The 23470-nt window shown below is 46.9% G+C and overlaps 2 protein-coding genes across 3 annotated transcripts in view; one reads left to right on the forward strand and one right to left on the reverse strand.

The window, feature by feature from the left end:
• On the reverse strand, positions 1-18414 carry LOC141947000 (D-beta-hydroxybutyrate dehydrogenase, mitochondrial-like). The gene is made up of 5 exons (XM_074877502.1): positions 18267-18414; positions 14314-14424; positions 7706-7847; positions 3562-3714; positions 1-2286 (listed from the first exon to the last, which is right to left on the reverse strand). Exons 1-5 carry the CDS (start codon positions 18387-18389, stop codon positions 1805-1807), a joined length of 1011 nt encoding a protein of 336 aa, XP_074733603.1. The 5' UTR covers positions 18390-18414; the 3' UTR covers positions 1-1804.
• The window catches only part of BDH1 (3-hydroxybutyrate dehydrogenase 1), a 16395-nt gene continuing 11319 nt past the window's right edge, over positions 18395-23470 (forward strand). Inside the window, exons 1-3 of one of the 2 annotated variants that reach the window (XM_074877501.1) lie at positions 18395-18528; positions 19797-19923; positions 23006-23078. In XM_074877501.1, coding sequence (XP_074733602.1) covers positions 19844-19923; positions 23006-23078 — 153 coding nt within the window. In that variant the 5' untranslated portion in view covers positions 18395-18528; positions 19797-19843. Of the gene's footprint in view, positions 18529-18911; positions 19055-19796; positions 19924-23005; positions 23079-23470 lie in introns of those variants that run through there. The other variant, XM_074877500.1, reaches the window with a different exon arrangement.

Below are 23470 nucleotides of genomic sequence, written 5' to 3' on the forward strand. Positions count from 1 at the left end.
TGCTTTACAAATCTCAGTTTATTTTTCTCTCTGTGCAAATCAGTGCTACTTAACATTACTCACATTTCACAGTGCAGGGGGCAGAAGTGATTACAACACTGCTTAAGCTGCAGTTCAGTGAGATCGTTCTGGGTCCTGGATCCCAGGCGATCTCCACATGCCGATGATCTGGAACAGAAAAGAACTGGACAGCCAGCATTACCAGTAGCTGTTACTTGTTATATAAGCTACCTCCACAGCATCTCCAAGGGAAGCCTGCTCTCCTCCTCAGGCATCACAGCATTCATGGCTGCATGCAGACTCCAAGCATTTACTGCCAGCAGCATATAAAAAGTTTATGGCACAGTTTTCACATCAAAGCTAGCAGAGACAGATGAGGAAAGAGCAAACAATAAGCTCTTCTCATAGCCACTTAACGTTATAGGACAAAACAGAACGAAGTTTAGCAGTGGAAGGGAAAGCTGGTCCCTAGAGTAAGAGGGCAGGGTCCCAGCCTGGCCAGCAGCACTCGTGGTCCGCTGGCTGCTCCGCTAGTGGTCACCACTGGGACAGAGGGAACAGGGCATGAAGCCAGGCAGCCCCAGTGCTTGGAAAAATGATTGAAATCCCTGTATATGCCCAACAGAAAGACCCTTGGGGACACAGTGCAGAAGTAGCTCATACCCATTAGCAGGAGGTTCTCTGAGGAGACAATCATGTGTGACATGGAAATTTCATTGTGCAATATTGAAAAAAAGGAACATGTCACTTAAAGCACCCTTCCAGAGCTCACAGTCAGGCCACACTAGCTGCACAGTGCCCCATCACTGTTCAGGTAATGAGAGGATGAAACCAAAAAACTGATTTGGGAAAGCAAGAGCAGCTCCCTCACCAGCAAGAGGGAGCGTAGCATGGGGCAATGACATGAGGGAAGCAGGGGGATGGCTGGACAGTGTTTGTACCATGGTTGGGTAGTGCAGGCACCAGTACCTAAAGTAGCAGTTAGAGCCAAATTTGTTTGCTATACTGGATTCAACCGCATCCCAGAAAGCTCAGCAGCAGCGAGTGGAGAGAGGCTGCAAGTCCCATCATCCACAGGGACTGACTGAGGGATGGCTCAGACCTCCTGCATTATTGGCAGGGCTTTTCCCTGCCCAGCCTGTCCACAGTCGCTGGCTCTGGCATCTCCTGGCCACAGTGCTGGGAGGGAAGAACTCTTCTTTGCAGGAATCTGACCCCCCTGAGCTAGGTAATGAGGCTGTTTAGAGGCAGTGTTGCTGTTTTCCTGGAAAGAACCGATAGTCACGGCGCAGCAGAGCTTCCTAGCAGTATCATGAAAACAACGGAAGGCTGTGACTGACCCATTTTCAATCAAATGGAAAACTCTGCTTCTGTTTCCCATTTTAGTTTCTCCCTTCAAGACATCTCATAGCAACAGCTTTGCTCTGGTATTAGCAGCCTGTCCTTGTAAGGAAAAGCAAGAGCCCATTAATGAGCCAAATTTATCACTGGGGGAGCTCTGCTGACCTAATTACACTAGCCACATATTTGACCCATTATATTAACCGTTCTCTGCCTCCTCCACAGTTAGAAGGAAGACACCTTTCAACTTAAATCAGGACAGCAGGGAATATAAAGAGCAAGAATTAGGAAAAAGAAACAAAAAAGCCATGCTGTTCTCAGTATCCCACAACACAAGACCTGAAGCCATAACCTGAAGCAAAAGGGGAGATGCATCAGCAATGGGTGCAGAACAGCCCCGACTAAGTCAGCTCTGACCTGTGTGTACGTACGAGCACTGGAAGGATGCCTGAAGGACGGCCATTTACAGGGTGGCCCCGGCGATGTAGAGCCAGTCGGCAATGGCAGTGGGCAGGTGAGTCATGACCTGCAGCCTCACCCACCAGTAGGTCTCCATGGGATTGTAACGGTTGTTCGGGCACGGGGAGGTGAGCGCATCGGTGATGTCATTCAAGACCAGAGACATGTCCTTCAGGCCACTGTTAACAAAGGACTTCATCAGGGCCACGTGGCGAGTGAAGTACTCCCTCCCGTAGTCCTCCCGCACAGCGTGGCTGGCTCCGCTCCACAGCGCCTCAGCCTGCCTGTCGATGCCGTCTGCCGTCAGGATGCCTGTGGCTGCCACAAAGTTGCTGGGCTTGATGAGGATGACTCTGACACCCCAGCGGTACATTTCCTGCCGGAGGCAGTCGGAGAAGGCTGCCACCCCAAACTTGGAAATGCAATAGCAGGAGCGAGATGGGCTCGCCATCCGTCCCAACATGCTCGTGATATTCACTACACGGCCTAGAGACAAAAGAGCAGGGACAGGTGATGGGCTGCAGAAGAAGCAGCCAGAACATCCCCATAAAAAAGTGCTTTGTTAGATGATGCTGATTTGTAAAATCTGAATCTTAAAGACGCACCAAAATCCCTTGTTGAGCCTTTCTCTCCTGACTCAAGCAAGGCTAGTCCCTGCTCTGACCTCCTCCACAGATGGTACACATGCCTGCCCTGTATTAGAAAGGAGTTACAATGCATGCAAGACATTTCTCTCCTAAGTTCCAAGTAGGGAAGTACCCAGACCTTTTGAGGCTACTGCTGTGCTCTCACATCAGCGGGTCCCACTCCTGCGTCTTGCTAGAGAAGCACTCAGGCTCTGTCCTTCCCCAAGACAACACATGTGCAATTATGGTTCCAGATGCACTTACAAACAGGCCCTTGAAATCTCAACAGCTATTTTTACAGAGCGGATTTTCACAGCCGTGGAGCACAACACCCTTCTGCATCTTGAAATTTTAGCTGAGAAACAAGCAGGCAGCTCTGCTCTCTCATTCCAGACCTAAGTGCAGCTTGGAGGGACTGTGAGAACCACCTGCTGACCAGATGGGTAAGCTACCTTTTATAGGGAGGTGGGGCTTGCTTGGTGGGTACTCTGAAATTGGTATCTGAGCAATCTTCTCAATATAACCCATTTATGTCCTCACAGAAAACACAGCTGTGCCAGTATTCTCCCACACATACTAAATAAAGAAGCTCTTCAGAGTTTTGCTCATACGTATCTTTTTTTTTTAACTATAAAACAAAGACTTTTGATAATACTGTTGTCTTGTAAGGTATCTAAAATGGCTGTTATAGACTCTCATTTATTCCACCACTACCACTCTGCAATTATCTGTGAATCGAATAACATGAAGGGAGAAGATTCAGTTATCCAAGCATAAGCACTTAGCGGACTCTGGAGGCCAGGATTATCTTGTCTGGCCTCCAGTCACTTTTTCTAAAGATGGCCTGGAGTCCTGTGTCATATCAGCCAGCACTGCACAAAGGTCTCACATCCTGGGATGTTTAAGATAGCAGCTGCTGTGTAGGTGCCTGGACTGCCCCAAGAGTAGCCTGTACTACCAAATGCTTACACAGCATGTTGAACCCTGCTGTCTGGTTTGTCTGCACGCCTCAGACACCCTCCCTGGACTGCACAGGCATTCCTCAAAGCACAGTCTGAGACATGATTTTTAGCTACATCTCTCTTCTGTGTTGCAAAAGCTCTCTCTGAGTCTTGCCACACTGCCCAGCATGTACCTTTAGCTCTGCGAATGAGGGGCAGGAAAGCCTTCGTCACCCTCACAGTGCCCCACAGATTGATCTCTGCCACCTTCTTGTAGTTGTCTAAACTTGCAAATTCCACCTCTCCGAAGGTCGAGACACCAGCATTGTTCACCAGGCCCCACAGACCTGCCAACAAACACATGGTTAAAGAGTGGAACGAAGAACAGTGTCACAGAGAAGAAGCCCCCTGACAATAAACTGGGAACTTTTGTAGAAAAACGCCGTAGAGAAAAACCCAGGAAGGAGATGAAATACACTCTTGGTGAAGCCAGTGGGGCTTGTTTAGAACATCAGGGAGTGATGAGGTCACACAAATATTGCTTCCCTGAATGTCTCCTCTAAGGTCAAATGCTGTCCTGGACTTTTGTACAGCTGGATCTGACACTCTTTTATGCTTCCTGTTGGTCCCAGGTTTGTCTTCATTCAGTGATTTTATCATGGCTTTTGCAACTTGGGAGGGGGCTGCACCTTCCCTCAATTTGAAAACAAAAAATAAAAACTGGAAGTAAAACAAGTATCTTGGATTTCTAAATCCTCTTCACAACTCTGACTCACTATTTTGGAGAGCGCGTGGTACTGAGCTGCAAGTTCATGGCCCGGTTAACAACTGCTGTATTTTAGTGCAGGCATTTGGTTTTCCTCAACCTTAATTATAGCAGAAGATGGCAAACTTGCAACCAACCCTTAAAACTACTAGAACTTAAAAATGAACATCTTTTGTGCATGCAGTGCTGGCAAAATTAAATTGACTGCACTTACCACGAGCTTCTGCACTGAGCCCTTTATATGTCCAGGACTTAGCAGGTCCCCGAGGACTTGACCCTTTGAAGGGATTACTGCAGGAGTCCTGGTGGCAAACATTTGTAGGACTGAGTCTGTACTTTGTGAATTTGTTGAATCACGGGACTATGAAGCCATAAACTGCAGGAGGAACAAACAAAAGAGCTGGAACAAGATAAGAGAGTTGCTCCTCATTAGATGTCCTGCCATACACCATGGTTATTTTTCACTGTGTACGTACTCAGTGGGAGTTGGGGCCCCTTTCCACTCTCTGACCTTCCTCTTACCACCAAGAACAAATACAGGGCTAAGAAGGAGTCTTCACGTCCAGGGAGCTCCGACATTGCTATCAAAAGCACCCACGTCATGCCACCCTGTTGATAACACTTATCAAGCTTGCGCTCTCAAAATTTTTTGGGCTGTTTGCCCCGCCTCTGCTCCATAGCTTTCCTGCCCTGATGCATGAAAGTCTTCCAATAACTTCCAGCCTATATTTATTCATGGTCAGATAGCAACCATGTATTGTACTGAATACAGCCCTCTAAGCAAACTGCAATATTCTACCATTGCCCAATAAATACCAATGGAATTTATCCTCCTGGTGTACTTAAAAACACCAACACGCCCTTGCTAGACTGGCTCTCTACTCTCACAGCGGCCCTAGTAACCCTGACCCATTTCCAGCTACGTTTGTTTTCCCTGAAGGCTGTTGACCAGCCCTGTAGAGCAGACCAGAGAAGGTCATGTCTTACCCAGTTGTAACAGAGCATTAACCATTCCCTTATGGTCTGTCCCAGGATGGATTTGCCTATTATAGGTGCCACCATTCCCGCATCTCCCAGCTCTCACATGGTGATCCCAGCACACTTGTCTCTGACAGACAGTGGTGAATACTGGTCCAGTTCACTAGCCTGCAGCTCCATCCTCCTCCAGAACAACCCTCTCCCAATCCCCACTGGGTCACAACAGCCCTAGGGGCTATCTGAGATAACAGCTAAGTCATGGCCAGCAGCAAAAGCCAAGAAAACATCTTGTTCACCTATCCTTACTTCCATTTTTATTAATTCAAGTTTCTAAATGCTGCAGTCAGGTAGTTCTACTCCTGCTCTGCCCAAGATCCCTTGCCAGCGCTGCTGCACTTAGTGAAGCTACCAGCTTTAATGGGTGAAGATAACTGAAATTCACACTTCTCTGGCAACCAGCACAGCATCTCAGCCTGAATGGGGTCCCCCGAGCTGCTGCACAGCAGGCTCTAATCGCTAGCAGGAGGACCATAGAAACAGGGCATCTGGCAGTATAATTTCACCAGTAACAAGAAGTTATGCAGAGCAAATTTGTCAGGGATTTACCAAAGACCACAAAAGACTTAAACTGTCAGTCCCAAACTGACCTCTGCAGAGTACTCCCAATCCTAAATTTCTCTACAATGATTTCCCATTTCTTGCGCTACAAGGTTAGGTTCAGTGACGTTCATGAAAACGTTATTTACAATAGTTCATTCTTGGAATTTCATTGCTCACCGATCAGGTCACGTTACATACAGAACAAAGTGCTGCTGGGTACCCAGTCACAGGGCTATTTGCTGGACAGCGGTGTGTTTATTGAGCAGAGCCTTATCACTACTATTTCTTTAGTGTCAACAATACAGTGGGAACTGCATGAGATTGAAAACAAACAGGGGCACTCCTATCGAAATTATTTCAGCCTTATGTACACAGCACAGGGAAAAGAGGTATCAATGTACAGCGCAAGAACTGGTCTGCACTAGCTCCTCTGGGGCCACACTCAGGGTGCAACAAGCATCTCCGCGCAAGGCACCTCAGTCTCAATAGTCTCTGTGTTCCAGCACTTACTTACTGAGCACTATTTACTGGCAAGCCGCAAACCTCAGTCACACCGATGGGCCTAAAAAGAAGCATTTGCTGCTCTGCACACTGTGCTGGAGCGAACATCTACAGGATAAGGCTCTCAAGAGCAGGAGGAACCGGTCCAACTTGCTGATCAAGGATGTAAGACTTCTCTGTCCCTGCTACACACACAGTTTTACAAACACTGCTGCATTTATAGAAGCAACAGAGCTGTTCCCTTACAAGCTTTTGCTCAGTGGGAAATGGATCTGTGCCACCACTGCTGTTGCTGGGCTCTTCAGGAAAAGCTTGAGAAGCTGTGAGATGTGTGATGAAGGCTGGGTGGCTGTGTAGGAAGAAAAATCACGCAGAGAGAACATGTGTGGGATCAGAACATGTACGTAACTCAGTTACATTTCATGTGCTTCTTTTAGGAGGAAGGGTGTGCTCACATAATTTGCATGAAGATTAGAGCTGTTGTTATTTACTAGCTTTATACTTGCTGTGAACAAAGACAGCCCCATGGCAGTCTCATCCAAGCTTCAAGAGGAGCAACCACCCTCCAGCCACATGACTCTTAAATCCTGGAGCCACAGATGTGAAACTTCAGTCCACCCTCAGCCTGGGTCTACCACTGCTGTCCAGCTTGCTACTTGCATGGACGCTGCAGAGAAACCTATGTAGGGCAAGCAGCCTCACAACCTCACCACACGAGAAGAGGTTACGTGGTGTCACCAGGCTCTGACTATAAGCTCACATCCCACTGCCGAACCACTTTCAAGAAGGAAAGCAGCATGCAGAAAGGACTCCTATCTTCTTACACATGTTTTTAGGGTCCATGCTTTGGTCTTGCACTTAAAGTGGTCTATGCCAAGCCCACCCTGGATCCTGCTTCACATCACCTCTGGGATGTTGCATGGCAAACAGAAAGCATGGACTGACCTGGCTGAAAAGCAATCCAGGTTTGGGGGCAGGTCAGTTTTGTGTTCCAGCTCAGCACTCGGTTACACGAACAGGTTGTACCAGCACAGCAGAGGGGACAGCAGTAAGCGCCAAGGCCTGTCACCTCTTCACTAGCAGGATCACTACAGAACAGTGTGTGAGCCAGGCTGCAGCAGGAGCACCAGGAGGGGATCAGGCTCTGGCCATCCTAGGCCCTTCACAGACACTCCAGAAGAAAGACACAGGCTCTTGTGGGCTTGCTGCCACTCATCACTTTTTACAGGATGTAGAGTTAGACCTAAACTCCAGCCAGTCTTGGTCTCTTTCCCCGTGGCTGGCACATGCACAAGACAATTCTCCTCACTGACCTGGGTACAGCACTGCCTGACCACCAGCCACACACTGTCACAGGCCTCCAGGCTTGTTAACCCTCTTTTGGCGGTGCAGAGAGGGAATGACCTGGCCAGCGCAGCGCCTGCTCTGTAGGAAGGATTCTGTGAGCACAGCAAAGAGCCAGCTGTGCTGGAAATACAAAGATCCCCACATACCTTCCTCTGGCTCCTTCAGGGTCCTCTTCACAAAATCCACAGCCTGAGCCACCTCCTGGTCACTGCACACATCCATCTGTAGCACTTTCATGCGATCTGACTTCATGTTCTTCAGCTCCCTGGCTCCATCCCCATTCTCATCCTGTTCAGCAGAAAAGAAAGATGTCCCACTAAGACAGACAAGGAACAGTAATGCAGCTTGTGGCCAGGCATGTTCACGTGGACAGGAAACAGAAGCTATTGAAATTGCACACAGAGGTGTAAACCTGGTGCACAGCACCGCCCCTGTATCTGCATCAGCGACCCACTGCTCTGAGGGCCACAAAGCCCCTGCTGTTAGCTCCTACCATGAAGGGTTTCACATCCGTAACACTGAAATACTGTGCCAGCCTGGGACAACTGTGGATGCCTCTCCACTGCCTCAGTCTCCATGCTCTTCAGGTAACATAGCAAACACTTGTACAGAAATCAGAGTCAGATTTTCTAGGCTTAAAAGCAAAAGGCTAATTAGGCACTGTACTCATGTTATCCCAAAATACTGCCTGACTTCTAATGAAATAGTATTGTCAGACCACTTTGAAAACAAGACAGCAGGGACACCTGTGGCATGCCTGAAAGCCAATAGTCTGATGCTACAGGATACAGCAGGAAACATTTACAGCTGAACCTATATAATAATAATATTTTGCTCTTAAAAAACAGAAGAACAGGATGTACAGGAATACATGCACAGTGGAGATCTGCCACATGATGACAAGAATGCAGACATGAGGCATGAAAGGAGGAGATTCTGGCTGAGGAAGCAAGAACAAGTCTTTTTTTTTTTCACACTATAAGTATTAAGAACAAGATGGCTCTGCTTTCCTTTCTAGCCTTTTCCTTTCTTTCCTATTTTTTTCCCCTGTTGTTATCACTAGAGATTCTGTTACTATTGTGGGATCTTTTTGTTTAGTCAAACATAAACCCAGTTTGAATTCCAAATTTACCTGGTCCCTTCCAGACAGGATTGCTGCCCAAGCCTTACAGACGTGCTCAGGTGGTATATAACAAATAAAAGTGAAAAGAGCATGGATTAGCCATGCAGTTCCACAGCAGGCTCAAGATTTAATTCACCAAATGACTCCCTGAATTACAGGCTCTGCCTGATTAGGGAGGAAGAAGTTATGAATTGGTGAGTCACCGTGCCTGGCTGCCACTCTTCCTTTAGCACTTGATACCAACTCCCACAGCACAAGGGCAAACAAGGTGAGCAACCCTCCCACAGTGACCTGCTCAGCTGCCTCTGCAGCAAGGCTGAAGTAAAGAAACATGTAACTGCCTAGTTTTTCTACACGTATCTCAAGCTATTTAATGAATATAGTATACAACATCTCACCCCCACCTTCAGTCCAGTGAACAATGACATGTAGTAAAGGAAAAGAGCTGAAATGTCCATCACAGCCTTGAGCAAAACAGGGTAGCTCTCTTAAAAATCAATATATAGTTACACCGGCATTATGATGATAGTAGGAATGAGTTGCTGGCCCCATGGCTGCATCTCATTTCACAGCTGACTTATTTCCAGGTATCACAAAAACAGCAAATAAAGACTTGAAGCTTTTCTAATGCACATCAAACATGGTAACATGCTGTGCCTAGTCCTCTTATCTAGCCACAAAAAGAATCTTTGAAAGTGGCATTACAAGTAGTTAATAACACAGTCACCAAAATATTATATTCCCTTTGAAATGTGTGAGGGTTGTGTAATGCCTCACTGTATTTCTGGAAGACGCTCTTGCATCTCGCTGAGTTATACAAAGTAACTTTCAGCTACTTAACAGTGAATAAAGTGGAGCTAATTCAGCTTGTAAAGAGAGAGATCTACTGTATCTATATAGAAACAAAAACTCAACTATATCTGTACTCAAGTACCAGTTGTCCTTTCAGAGCACTGTAAACACCTTTCCCTACATGTTTCAATCTTTCATAATCCTTATGAACTAAACAAGAAAGATTTCCACTTCTTTTTTGAGAAACAAAGTCTTAGGCTACCAATTTAAAAATCCAGTATAAATGGTTTGTATTACTCATATTGAAAGTAATTTTCCCCTATCATCAATGTAATTCAATCTGCAAAGTTACCTTCCCAGCTACAATTTATTCATTGTTGACAAAACATTGATTTTGGAAGACTGACTTCAACCACTTCTCATAGTTGTAGACACCACCTCAGCCACTATTTAAAACAAATTGCTTAACTCTTATGTCCAGAAAACCTCTTCACAAATGAAGCAGCCGCATATTTTTACGGAAAGAAGTGAACATCATCTTACCTTCTGTGGTCTTCAGAGGCTGTAACACATGGCTGTAACACAATGTAACACATTACCTGTTCAGATACAAGCAGCAAGTACCATGTGGGTTTTTTAAACAGTAGATTTGCTGGCTGGGAAAATACCTGGAGCAGTTCCTGTGGGAGCAGCCAGGCTGTCCTCCCTTGGATGGCCTTTGTGGCCTTGGGACTCACTAGCAGGAGCCACGCAGGAGTGTGAGTCAAGTGGGGTCCTGGCAGCAACAGCCCAACTGCTCTTGCAAAACCTCTTTCCCTCTCCCTTTGCTGTCACTTTTTTTGGTCTGATTTTTGTCCTCTCTGAGAATCTCCCAGCCAGCTCCATCAGAGTTGAAAGTTGCCCTGCTCCAGCCCAGCCTGCTGCCCAAGTATTCATCAGAGAGGCCTTCAGTGGGCCTTCACCATTTCCTCCCAGTTATCTCATTCCCACAGCTATCCTGCCCTCACAGCCCTGCAGGGCTCTGGCTGCCCACCCCCACCCTTGCCTAGCAAGGGCTGCTCCTGGGCGGGGAGCCCGACAGCCACACAAGCCCTCTCCACCCAGAAGAAGAGCCTTGCTCCAGCTTTCGGCTGCCTCCCCTTCCCCTCACTTGTTCCTCTCCCCTGCTCTGTTCGGAGGATTCCAATGCAGCTGGTGCTGAGGGACAGGCAGACCACACAGGGGCTTGTTAGCAGAGAGCCCTCCTGTAATGGACAGAGCCATGGCTTTTTCCCAGAGAATCTCATAGGACTCAGGATTAGGTCCTGGCAAGCATTCAAGCACCCGCAGCGAGGTGTCAGTGGTAATCAGGAAGCCACGAACACAATGCTGAACACCCGTGGATCCGGGCGGCTTGCTCCGTCTGCGCCAGTTTCCCCCCACCCTGCTGCTCCTATCGACCCGCTCCCTTCCTGCATTTCCCGGGCAGAACACCTCGTACTTGTCATGACTCAATTCCACCTAATTGATTTCAGACTCCATCCGCTCTATCAGGATCATTTTGAACCCTATTCCCCAAAGGGCCGGCAATCCTCCCTGCTTGGCACCATGGACATTTGTTTCCAAGCAAACTCTCTATTCCAGGCGCCACTTCCAAGAAAATTTCCCTGGGACTGAACAGCAGTCACAGGCTTAGAACGTAAGTTTGCTCATGAGGCTATCGTGAGGGACTGTGTCAAAACCCTTATTCAGGATACATTGATTCCTTCCCTCTTAACAACTCTGCTGCTTAGCCAGAAGGAGATTAGACTGACATGTCACAGTCTGTTACCAGTAAACTTACGCAGACAGCATATATCACACAATGATCTAGACATTTGTAAAACTGGCAGATCAGTGTGTTGCAATTTTATCTAGCACACCAAAGGTGAGCTGCCTGGCTGGCAATTCCAGAGGGTCTGTCTCCTTTGGGAAAGGAAGTACAATATTTGCATTCTTCCAGCCTTCTGGAAATCCCCTGGCCTTCAGATGCTCCTGAAAGTATCACCCATGGGGCAGAAATCACAACGGCTCATCCTTCAAATGCTCTTCAGTACATTTTGTCAGACGTGGTGAAGACATCCATTTATGTAAACATTCCTTGTTCTTTCCCTTTTCTTGCCTGCAGTCCTCATGAAAACTGCTGGCAGTAGGCATCTGGAAACAATTTATCCTTTTTTTCAGTAAGATCAAAGAAAATAAGACAATGATTATTTCAACTTTTCTGTACTTTCTACTTTTCAGGTTATTTTGTAATTGATTTCTGTGTGTTTTTCCATCTTAATCCTAAATATATTAACAGAAACTTTCTCTGTGGACTTACTTGCCCTTGCTAAGCGAAATCCCTTGTGCACTTGAGCCTCTCCAGTTCTATCCCAGCCTACTTGCAGTGTTCTTGTTATTCCTGTAACTTTTATTTTTGATCATTAAAAAGCTCCTGATGCACCTGACAGTGTACTACCTTGTATTTAATGGAAGAGCTTTCTGTGGTAGTTAGTACATCAGGGATCCATTAATTCACTGTACAAAAGCATTCAAGTAAGTGATGATGGAGTAACTATGTGTGAACTAATAGCCTGGCATCAGCTCTAGGACAACTGCCCCCGTACCTGCTCTGACCCCGCAGTGAACCTACAGCAGCTCACATTTCTCTCATGACAGGGTAAGCTTCCTTGTATTTGTCATGAGCAGTTACACACACACTGCCAGTTACTGTAGGGTAGCTGCATCCTTAGCCACGCTGCAGGTGTCCTCCTTCACTTAGCAGCAATAATTACTCATATACCTTGTTCTTCACAAGTGATCTGACCTAACAGCTCCCTCCCTGCCTTCACTAATGTTTCCTGCTTCTTTTGGATCCAGCAGCCTTTTCTGTAGTCACCATATGCTTCCTTTTATCAGAGCAGTCAGCTCTAGATAACCGTTTTCATCCCACATGCATTCTACCATTAGGTTTTCAGTAAGGTCCTGCTCATCAAATTTTAAATTCTTAGGCTATTATCTCCCTGAACCATCTAAAACACAAGGCTGTTCCATGAGGATGCTGGCTGTCCCAAGAATTGTAGAAAGCATTCAGCTGTAATATTTTTGCAACAGCTATCCAGATAACTGTGTTACCACCAGACCCTGTCCTTCAGATGCACCTAACAGTAAATAGGACACCAGTAACAATGGGGGGGGGCGGGGGACGACAGGGGGAGACAGCACAAATGAAATCCCAGGTCTCTGAGTCCAGGTCTCCTGAAAATTTATTAACACACAGAAGAAGAAAAAACACATTTTCCCACTCTCTACCCCTTCAGGGTCAAGTGTTCAGCTGATCTCCTGAAAGTCACCTGCAGATCAACTACGACTGCTGATGCATTTTCCACTTCCCCAAAGAATACAAGTACAGAACCACAAGAATTTTGGCTTCAAGTAAAAAGTTGTCAGGTCAGATCAGACAGGATGCTGAGAGCTGCCTAATCATTCTGGGACAGGTAATAATCTGTGATTAAGAAGTAATTTCTTTTTTTTTTTCATCATTAAAACATGCAAGCAGGGCTCAATTTGGGAGCGTGTAGTTTGTTTATGTGGCTTCAAGTGGAGCCTAGCCCTCTCTGCTCCACACTAGTGAGCTGCCTTCTGAACAGCCCTCTCAGACCACCCCACCTCCCCTCTCCCTTGTGTTCCCTACACCCACTGCTCTGCAAAGTGAGCACCGGACTTGCTATCACCACAGAGACAAGCATTCCAAAGCAGCATATGACATGATTACCGAAGGATTTACAGAGCCTCCACATGGAAATTTCCAAAGAGTGGCAATTTGCCAACAGGACTCTCTTGCTCTCAAGTTACACAATATGTCAGCTGATAATAACTTTCCCTTCTGGTGTGGTGGAAGAACGTAACCTCCGCTGAGATCACATAGGCAACAAGGACCACCTTTCTTTCTTTGTTCTCACTCTCCACACTGCTCAAGAATCTGTGGTCATCACTCCCTGAGCACCTGTACTGAAATGTCCATATTCAAATGGAGAAACAAGTGGGTATGAACTGATTTTGAACAATTCAGGTCAGAAATTACAGAAGTTTTCACTATCAGAACAGCAAAAAAGCATAGTAAGGGTAAAAGCCCAGCTGCAATGGAAGTGGAGCTGGCCCAGTTTATGTTGTGTAACCCACAGTTACGTGCAAGAACAGGGACTGGGATGATGGGTCTCCAACCCCTTCTGACTCAGTGTGCCTAAACTGATCTTTTACAGGTGATGCCATCTGCCAAACACAGGTGACAGAGGGTGAGACCTACAGATATCAGGAAGGTATGGTAAATTTGTTTATTCAGCTATCCAGAAACTGAATAGCTTCTACAGAATAGCACAGTTAGGAGACACTTTGGAAACAGAACCTGAACAAGACAGGAGAGGCAGCTTAGAAATAAGTGTGATGAGAATGTCCCGAAAGTAAAGGGATAGAATGAAAGACAACAAAAGAGATACCAGGGAAGACCGAAAGCCATAGTGCCATAGCAATCTTGGACTATCAGATTTTTTGAGTGTGTTGTGGTATGGCTGAGTCTTCCAGCAGTGAACAGTGCCCTACTGTGCAAGCTACTGCACGGACATGCAGTTGACAGACAGTCCCTGCCCTAAAGAGGTCAGAATTACAGGCATGACACCATGCAACAGGCAGATGAAGCAATGGAAGATGTAACAATCCCTGCCCACTGCACTTTCCTCATGTCTTGGACTAGAGTAAATGGAGGCTGCAGATGAAGATGCTGTCACTTGAGAAGCATTTTTCTCCAATCAGAGAAGAATTTTGATCAATATTACTACTTACCATGAGCAAGCATCCAGCAAAAACAGTAAATCCCTTCGCGTGAAGCTGTTTTGCCAAGGCATGTCCAAAACCTTTGTCACAGCCTGTTATTAGCACTGCCTTCCCTTCAGCCTGTGTAGGGAAAGACAGTAAAATGATATCATCAGATATTGCAATGCTGCAGGCACCACCAGCACCCAGCAACATGGCACAGGAGCAGCTTGCAGCTCTGCAGCCAGGGCCAGCCAGTGTTTAGGAGGTACAATTCCAGCTGCCAGTTACAGCGGCCATGTACCTGTCTGCACACTAACCTGACTGCAGTCTAAACCCAGCAATTTCAGCAGTTTCTGCTGGGTCAACCAGTGTCAATGAGGTGACAAGATTCCTCTGTAGAAACACAACCACCTCTCAACTACCATGAAAGGCTAAATTTATTCATTTGCTGGTCTGTAACAATTTGTTTTGCCTTGACACCTGAGCTAGAACAGTAACTCTTTCTTTGAAGTATCAGTGGTCAAAGCACAACAGAAACATTTCAAAAGAAGTCAGTGATCTACCAGCTCACAAGCATTTAAAGAAAGAGCAGCATAGAAAATACCCAAATGGTATGTCACCTGCTTGAACTGTACAGCAGCTCTTTTAACTGCAGAGTGACTCTCTGTTGTCCGTTTCCCACCTTCTTCCACTCTATATGGTACTTTCCATGCTGTATTTTAGCAAGCAGGAGTATGACTACAGGTTAGGGTTTCCTTCTGAAACACTGCAGTCTTAACAGGAACAACTTATCAAATCCTACAGTTCTCTGCTACATTATTAATATCTTTTGACTGACGGATAAATTCAGAGAGAAGATTTGATACTCCAACTGATATGACACAACAGGCTTGTGACAGATCTGAAAACAGAATCCCAAATCCTAAAGAGAAGCCTGTAGCAAAACACTACCCATTCACCCTCTTTCTTTGCTTGAAAGCCATCTCTCTCCTGCTCTCCTCACCACAGCTGTAAAGCAATGAACTCTTAACGCTTAACCCAACTTGCAGGCACTCAGCTGCAGTGCTACACACTGCTCCAAACTGAAACCATATCCGTGAGGCAATAACGTGATATAGTAATAAAGATCTAGAGAATGCAATAAGGAAGTGAGGTCACTTCCATCTCTGTGAAGATATCTGCAACTAATACTCCCTCTTACTGTATTAACAGCTGGAATATGAACATTTGTATCTTATACTACTTACACATGAATTGCACTAGCTTGTCCAGCCACTTTTTCAGACAGAAATGGGGCAATCACCAGTGCTCTCTGCTCTCTCGTTTTGCTGACATGCGTGGTAGTGAAGTGGCAATAAGGAATAATTACAGGGTGATAGCGATCAGAGCATTACTGCACAAACTCAAAATGAGCCTAAGCCGAGAACAATACGCAAACAAGCTACACCCTGTCCTATAACTCTCATTGAAGTTATTGTTTTCAAAGGGGAGTCATGATCTGAAGTTGAAATGAGAACTGATCAAAAGTCCATCCTACATTTATCATACAAACACCCACAATAACGTTGATTCCTACACTCAAAAAACACCCAGGCTAGCTCTACTAAAGCTCTGAAGGTAGCTACAGCTAAAGGACAAAAAAATAAGTGAGAATTAAATATACAGTGCTCAGTCTTAATTTAATTTACAGTGACACAACTCCAAAAGAGATAAGGATCAAGTAAGAACCATATAATGGAATTTACCAAGGCTATCTCCCACAATAATTCAGCAAGTTGGCCCATAGAAAAGAAAAGCTTTGACTTTTTTCTCTGCTTCACCTCCCTAGACCCTTTGCCTTTGAATCCTGAAGACAAAGAACTCCCCCAAAGAGCAGGAACTGCGCAGTAAATAAGGAATTGTGATCACTTCCAAAACCCAGGACAGACAAACAGAGAAGATGCCCAATCCTCAACCATCAGTAATTAGCTCCTTCATCTGCCAGTCTGATAAGGACAGAGCTCAGCTGGAGGAAATAAAAGCAAATGACTGTGTTCCTCTTTGCATCTAGTTTTAGCTCTCAGCAGCTGTTTTGCTTTCTCTGGTTAAAAAAAAAAACCCAAACCAAACCAAACCACCAAAATGTAGACAGAAAGGAGAAGGTTTAAAAATCCTCTCAGCTGTCTATAATAGAGAGAAAAGTGAGGAACAACTTACAGTATGAGAAGGTTCCTGTGATTATTTATTTGCTATTAGCCTAATTGCTGGTAATAAAACATGTGACTCTAGGAGCATGGTTCATAACAGATGGGAGGCCCAAGCACCACTAATGAGTGTGCAAAAACCCAAAGGATGTACTAGACCTCACATCTGTAGCGGCCCCCGTCTTTGTGCCATGCCTGATGGACAGCAACCTCTCAGGGATGAGAGCAGGGAGCAACCCCATTCCCAGCCAAAAAGATCCTATCCCAAAACAACCTCCAAACACCCAGTCATCCTTATCTTTTGAAGGTCCTAAGATAAGGCCTAATGGGCTTTGATTCTGGAGTGTGATAAGGTCAGTCTGCAGCTTAGTCTGTCAGGCAAAGAGTACTAGCAGGCATTACAGTGACCTTAATCAGTGTTTTGAGGAACTTCAGGTGCCTCATTCACTAAGGGGCACAGTGTTCTCAGGAAATCCTGCACAGGAGACGGCACTTGTGTGCAGTGCTGCCAGGGTACCTGAGACCTGCTAAGAGAGCAGAGTAACTTCTTGTACTGGAGGTACTGCTGTGGCACCTGAGCAGGGTAACACTGTCTGTATCCTCACTGTGTGATCTGCAGCACTGTGATATGTTCCACATGTTCCATATGTTTGAAATGTTCCACACATTTCAAACAGCCCCAGTGAGGCAGCCTGATTTTAACCTACAGCCAGCTGAAGTGCACACACCTCACTAGCTTTTCCTACCAGGATACAATCACTTTGTTAAATACTAGAATTTATTTTACTCATGCAGCTTAGCTATCAGTTATACACATTAATTGCAAAAGAGGTTAAGGAAAGCAGAGCTGCTTTGTCAGCCTGTCTCTCTGGACAACGTGGGAACTCACCATGCTTGCCTAGACTTTATCTTCTTCTACTGTGTCACTTGTTTTTTGGATCCTGTTACCTTTTATTCCCTACCCAATCACCTGCTTGTTATCAAATAGATTAATTTCAAGATGAGAACAGTTACACAGTAAACTTTGCTTGGTCCTTTTTTTTTCCAGAGTCAGGAAATTGAGGTTTTCAATCCCAGGAAAGGGAACTGAAAAATTCACTAAAAGGAAAGTATTTCCTCAGGTGGGACAGGGATGGGGCATGTCCGAGGAGCAGAGCAGATAGAAGAAGAGCAAAGTGGGAGGCTGCAAATCAGCCAAAGCTGTTATACAGCTGTTTCAGTGGGGCAGGACTGAGCCAGAGGCCCGGGAGCAAAAACATGTTCACTTGCAGGTTCTTCCCAGTGCCTGCAGAAAGGGTGTTTGGAGTGTAAGCAAGAGCCAAGGTAACTCCAATCCAGAAAAAACCCCAGATGTTTTGTGTTATTTTTTAAAAACATGTACAACAAGACTGGCTATGCAATTCTGTTCCATTCGCAGGACTGTTTTTCTCACGCTCATTTCCAAGTTTAGAGCGCTCAACAAAATCCACACGCCGCTTCTGGAGCCCCGTGGGGTAACGCGGGGTGTCCCGGCAGCGCAGGGGCCGGCCCGGCCGCAGGGAGCCGCACCACTGCCCCGGCCCGCTCCCGGCTCGCATTTCATCTCCGCTCGCTGCGCCGGTGTCAAGCCTCGGCCAGCCCTGCCGCCCGCTCGGGCACCGCCGCTTCGGCTGCCTGCGACGGCCAGAGGCGCGGCAGCAGAGGCGGGCCTGAAGGCGCGGCGCCATTTTGGGCCCCGGAGGAGCCCCCGCAGGCGTCCCCCCGACGAGCCCCAGAGGAGGCGGCCGAAGCCCCCCGGCCCCTCGCCGCGGTACTCACGGGCAGGGCGCGGCGGGCCCGCCGCGGCAGGACGAGGAGGAGGAGGCAGCGGGCCAGGCGCCGCCCGCCGCCCGCCAGCAGCAGCAGCGCAGCGCCCGCCAGCAGCAGCGCGGGGCCCCGCATGACCGCAGCCTATCGCCGCCGCCGCCCGCACCCGCCCCGGCCCTTCCCCCGGCCCGCCCCCCGCCGCGCCCCGGCACCCGGGGCACCGGCCCAGCCTCATTCAAACGGCAGCAGCGCCCGGCAGGCCGGCCGGCTCCAGGTAACGTGCGGGTGGCCCGTTTCTGCCGCCGGGCCTCTGCGGGCGGGGGGCGGGCCGGAGGGGGCCGCGGCAGTGCTCGGCCCGCCGGGCCCCTGGCTGCCGCGCCGCCCGCGGGCAGGGGGCGATCCGGGCGGGGCAGGCCGCGGCGGGAAGCGGGGGGCGCTGGCCTCCCCCCTGCAGCCCGCCCCACGCCGCTCTCGCGTGGGAGGCCGCGCCCCGCTCCGTGCCCCCGCGCTCCCGCGGGGCCGCCGCGCACTCGCGCGCCCGTGGCGAGCGCCCTGGGCCCGTTCCCGGCCGCGGGAGCCGCGCCCCTGCGTGGGGCTGGGCCGGCGGGCCCTGCCCGGGGCAGGCCCGGCCTCTCGCCCCCTCCTTGCAGAGTGCCTCATTAAAAATTGCGTGGACAGCAACCGAGCTCTCGAATTTGATCGAAACCCCTGAACTTCTGAGGATTACCGGAGCCAGCGGGTCCTCCGGAGCCTAGACCTCCCCCTTCCGAGCTTGGCGCCCCGCCGCTGCTCTTTTTGTGGTAATTTCACCGGTTTTTAGAGGAGGCCTGTCTCCCAGCAGGCCCCGGAGGTGCCGCCGCAGCAGCCCAGCCTTCGGCAGAGATGCAAATAAGGCCCAGCAATTAGATACGCTTTTTCTGCTTTAATAAAGGAGGCTGTACATTAAGCTGGGAAGATGTTTTTTGTGTGCTGGGTCGGTTTTATCCAAGATGAATATGATGGAAATTAACTTTGTGCACTTAACTCTTGAGCTGTTTTCGCCCCATAGTGAGTTTAATGGTGATTCCCCGTGCATAGTCCAGCATCACCAGCTACTTCATTACAAAGAAACGAATTTTTAACCGCAAGGCTGTACTAGCTGTAAAGCCCAAGGATTGCTTTGGGAACATGTAAACATAACATCACCCATGACTTAAAGTTATATTTTAGTTTAAAATTTTTTCATATAGCTCACTTGAAGTAATATATTCCATGTAGGTACTTTAATTTTTAGCTGTTTCAGAGAATACAGTTAAAGATGCATTAAAGAAGGAGAAATTGACGATTTTCTTTAAATGCCTCCCTGTCTATCAGTTTACTTACAGTCTTTTTCTTTAAAAGCATCTTGAGGTGGTTGAAGGTTGAACTGTTTATCTCAGTGTGAGGGACTGCAAGGGGGAAAGATGAGTGCCTTTGGACTTTATTTTCCTGTTGAAATAGATGGAGTCAGCATGACTTACAAAATAATTGTGCAACTAAAACAGATGCTATCTTGTATTGCAGAGGTAAGGGAGAACAGACTTGCTGTTGGTAGAGTGTTAATTGAAAGCATGTTGGCTACCAAGCTGTCCCGGCCTCTCCTGAACTCTCTGAAAGCCCTGAATTTCAAGGACCCAGGGAATGGCTTCAGGTAAGTAGCCTGGTGGAGAAGAAGGAGGATTGAGATCTTGAATACAGCACACATCAAGGGCTCATTTGATCTCAATGGGACAGTTTATTTACAGAATCACAAGATGGTTGAGGTTGGAAGGGACCTGTGGAGGTCATCTGATCCAACCCCCCTGCTAGAGCCATGTCCAGGACCGTGTCCAGATGGCTTTTGAATATCTCCGAGGATGGAGACTCCACAAGCTGCCTGGGCAGCCTGTGCCAGTGCTCAGACATTGAGCTGAGCGTGGAGGAAATGGACTCTATATGCAAGGAGGGGTTGGCAACATGTTTTTTTTTACATTTGGACAATCATCTGCAGTCAGAAGGGGGTTGAATAGAGCACTAAATCAGAATCAAGCAAGAATTTCTTCCTGAATATCAGCAAATAGGCGTTGCTGCAGTGCAAGGAACTGTCGTATATTTCTATGACTTCATTAAAGAGGCAATGAATCACATGAAAAGAGAGAAAGTTGAGAAGGAGGTTTTTGGTGAGAAATGGAGGTGGGCTGAGTAACGAAGCTGTTTTTTTCTGAACATGAACAGAAAATTGCTTATCTAATTCTAATTCCTAGCTCTGAAAAAAATACCTTTCATGTCAATATATGATAGGAACCCTGCTAGCCCAAATTCAGAGCAAGTTGAGTGCTTTCACTGGCTTTGCTTTAGAGCAGGGTTCCCAAACAGTGTGTGTGTACCACTAATTGTACATAAGTCATTTAAAAGTGGCTCATGGCCTGCTAGGTAAGAACTGTCACCTCTGGTGCTGTTCTGCTGCTGTTGATAGTGGTGTCCAGCACCGTCAAGGATGGCTTCTGTAACGGGGAGTTGTAGAGACCAGATAGCTAAGCTGTTAGAGATTTCCTGTGCAAACAGACATAGGCCTTTTATCCCGTGTTTACTCCACACTCACCAAAGCTGCACTGGCAGGAATCTGCTGTGGCCTTAAAAATACAAATTAATGCTTTATTAACTTGAGAAAAGAATTTTCAGCATATTCTTTTTTTTTTTTTCTTCTTCTGCTTTTGTTTTGCTTACTGTGTATTTATGCTTTGTGCATCTTGTACTCAGGGCAAAAATGTGTTGCGTTTTTTGAAGTACTCACAAGCTGTTAAACCTGAAATGGAAATCCAACTGTTCATCTGAAAGGCAGTGTTGTCACTATACCGGTATCTTAATGCATCAAGGTAGCATTTATATACTTGACTCTTCAAACTGACGACTGCCTTTTTTGGTGTAACTGAACAAAAGCTAATGCATGGTTACAAGCACAGATTCAATTCGAGGACCATCTGTGTGTTTTAAAAATCTCAGTTGTGGTCTCTAGAATGCAGTCATGCAGAATGACAAAAATGGCTCATGGTACATTAGTGTACTGTGTGTGGACTAACATAGCATGCACATCGTAGCTGCTTCCTCTGATGACATTCCTGCTGATCAGCAGCCAGTGTCTATTTCATGCCCTTGCCTTCAGGTCAAGGTAGGCAGAATGTCAAGTAGTTGTTCTCTACAGGTTGTTGTGAATAACAGCAGCAAATCAGTGCTGTGCAGTGAAATAACAGGACCAGCCATGACACCGAAAAATAAAAATCAAGTTTGTGCAACTAAAAGAAATGTTATGAACATTTCTAGGCACCCTGAGACACACCAGAAAGCTTTTTGTTGAGATAAAAGTTCCAAGCCAGGATTTCAGGTCAGTGATGTTAACACAGACTTTGCCTGGGAACTGACCTTCGCAGCAATTAAATTGGCTGTTGCTATTTGAAGAGCTGATTTGGCTTGTGACACTCAAAGTTAGAAAAAGAGCTAAACTGTTGCAGGAAGGTGAGTGGGCGGACACCATTGCCTAAATATAAATCAGCTCCCTTCCCATGTGGTTCAGAGCTTCTGCCCTAGCAGACCCTTTTTCTAGCCTTATTTTCCCAAGACACAGCTCAGAGGCCAGAGTGTGTGCAGCTTGCTGTTCAGTGTAGCACAGGTAACCCTGGGAGCACCTGTGATGTCTGAGCAGAAGATAGTTGTGAATGATTATGCAAATTCACTGAGAAGACAGAAGAGCGGCCTGGAAGATAAGGTCTGCTGAAGGACAGATGGTAGAGGGGCCAGAGTGTAGATGAAGTACAGCAAGTCTAGGGGAAGGCCAGAAGGTTCTGAGAAGGCAATGTCAGTGCTCAAAGCAAAAATTAAAAAGCTGATGTAGTCCAGAGAGGTGGGTGGCAAGGACAGAGGCTGGGGTCACTCTGCTGTATTGTCTAGGCCCAGTTTTGATGAATGATGGCAAGGCCTAAGACAGTGTGATGTTACTGGTAGCATAGCTTTTCTGAAGAAAATCTCACTCCCTGGAAGGCATTGTTGCTTTGCTCTGGTCTGTCTTTGTGAACATGGTTTATCTTCCTGGGAGTCAGACATACTATGCAGAGGAGCTTCAGGTCTGCATGGCAGGTGTTGCTCAAAGACATAGTGTCTCTTAGCTTAGAGAGTTGCAAAGAGGGGATGTAAAATCAAAGAGTATCTAATGGGTAGACACTGAAGAGAAAGAAGTGTCATCCAAGATGACAGAAGGGTGGAGCTGTGTGTAGAAGCAGTGAGATAGATCCAAGCAAATTCAACCTTAGGCTGGGTATCAGAGACAACACCACAGCAGAATACTTCCATCAGACAAATTAACAAGTTCCCCTACCGCAGCTTTGTGCAACTGTAAGTGAGAGTGTTGTTGCTGTTGGGAATGAAAACACTGTGCTGCCCATTTTGCAGATGGAAGCAGCTCTGTGCCTTCAAACCAGGAACTATTTTAGAATTCTTGGTAATATCCAGACAGCATCTGCAGCTGGAAATAGCATCAAAGTCTTTTAAGAAACAAATGTTTCGTACTGTAGGAAACACACAGGCTCAGACTAAGCAGAACTGTAGACTGGATTCTGTCTTCTCAAATGACAGTCTACGTCATGTGTACAGACAACACTACATTCCTTTTCATGCGCATGCTGCAGCACCAGGGTACAGACAATGTACCATATCCCATGGCTGATTGTTCTGTCGGTTTTGTGGTTTGTTTTTCTTAACAGGCCTGTGCAAAGATTTTGCTTCCCTCTCTTGTCCCCATGTGGCAGCCGCTCTTATGCAAGTGAAGTCGATCAGGTGAGTGTGATTGTGGTTTCCAGGAACTGGTTCTGCTGAGCTGGGGTTTTAAAATCCCTGACGCCTGGTGACCAAATTCTTCTTTCCGATTTGCCAGAAAGACTCTGAGCTGGACCTCTCCAGCATACTCCAAATTCTTTCCTATCATAGAGCTTCCATTGACGTAGCATGGTACATGCTGCTAAGGATGGAAATAAACAGACTAGTGGGTTTTTTCTATTTTTGGAACTCAGCAGATGAAATCTTCCACCTTAGAGTGGAGGGAATTTGCATGACAAATTCTTAATATAGTAGTCTTTCTGGAGTATGGTTGTGTAAAGAGACGTAAATAAACCAGTCCTCACCTCTTGATCTGGAGAGTGGCCGCCGCCTTTAACAGCCCTCTCCGTGAA

This window comes from Strix uralensis, chromosome 9 (assembly GCF_047716275.1).
Source record: "Strix uralensis isolate ZFMK-TIS-50842 chromosome 9, bStrUra1, whole genome shotgun sequence".
Classification (NCBI taxonomy): domain Eukaryota; kingdom Metazoa; phylum Chordata; class Aves; order Strigiformes; family Strigidae; genus Strix; species Strix uralensis.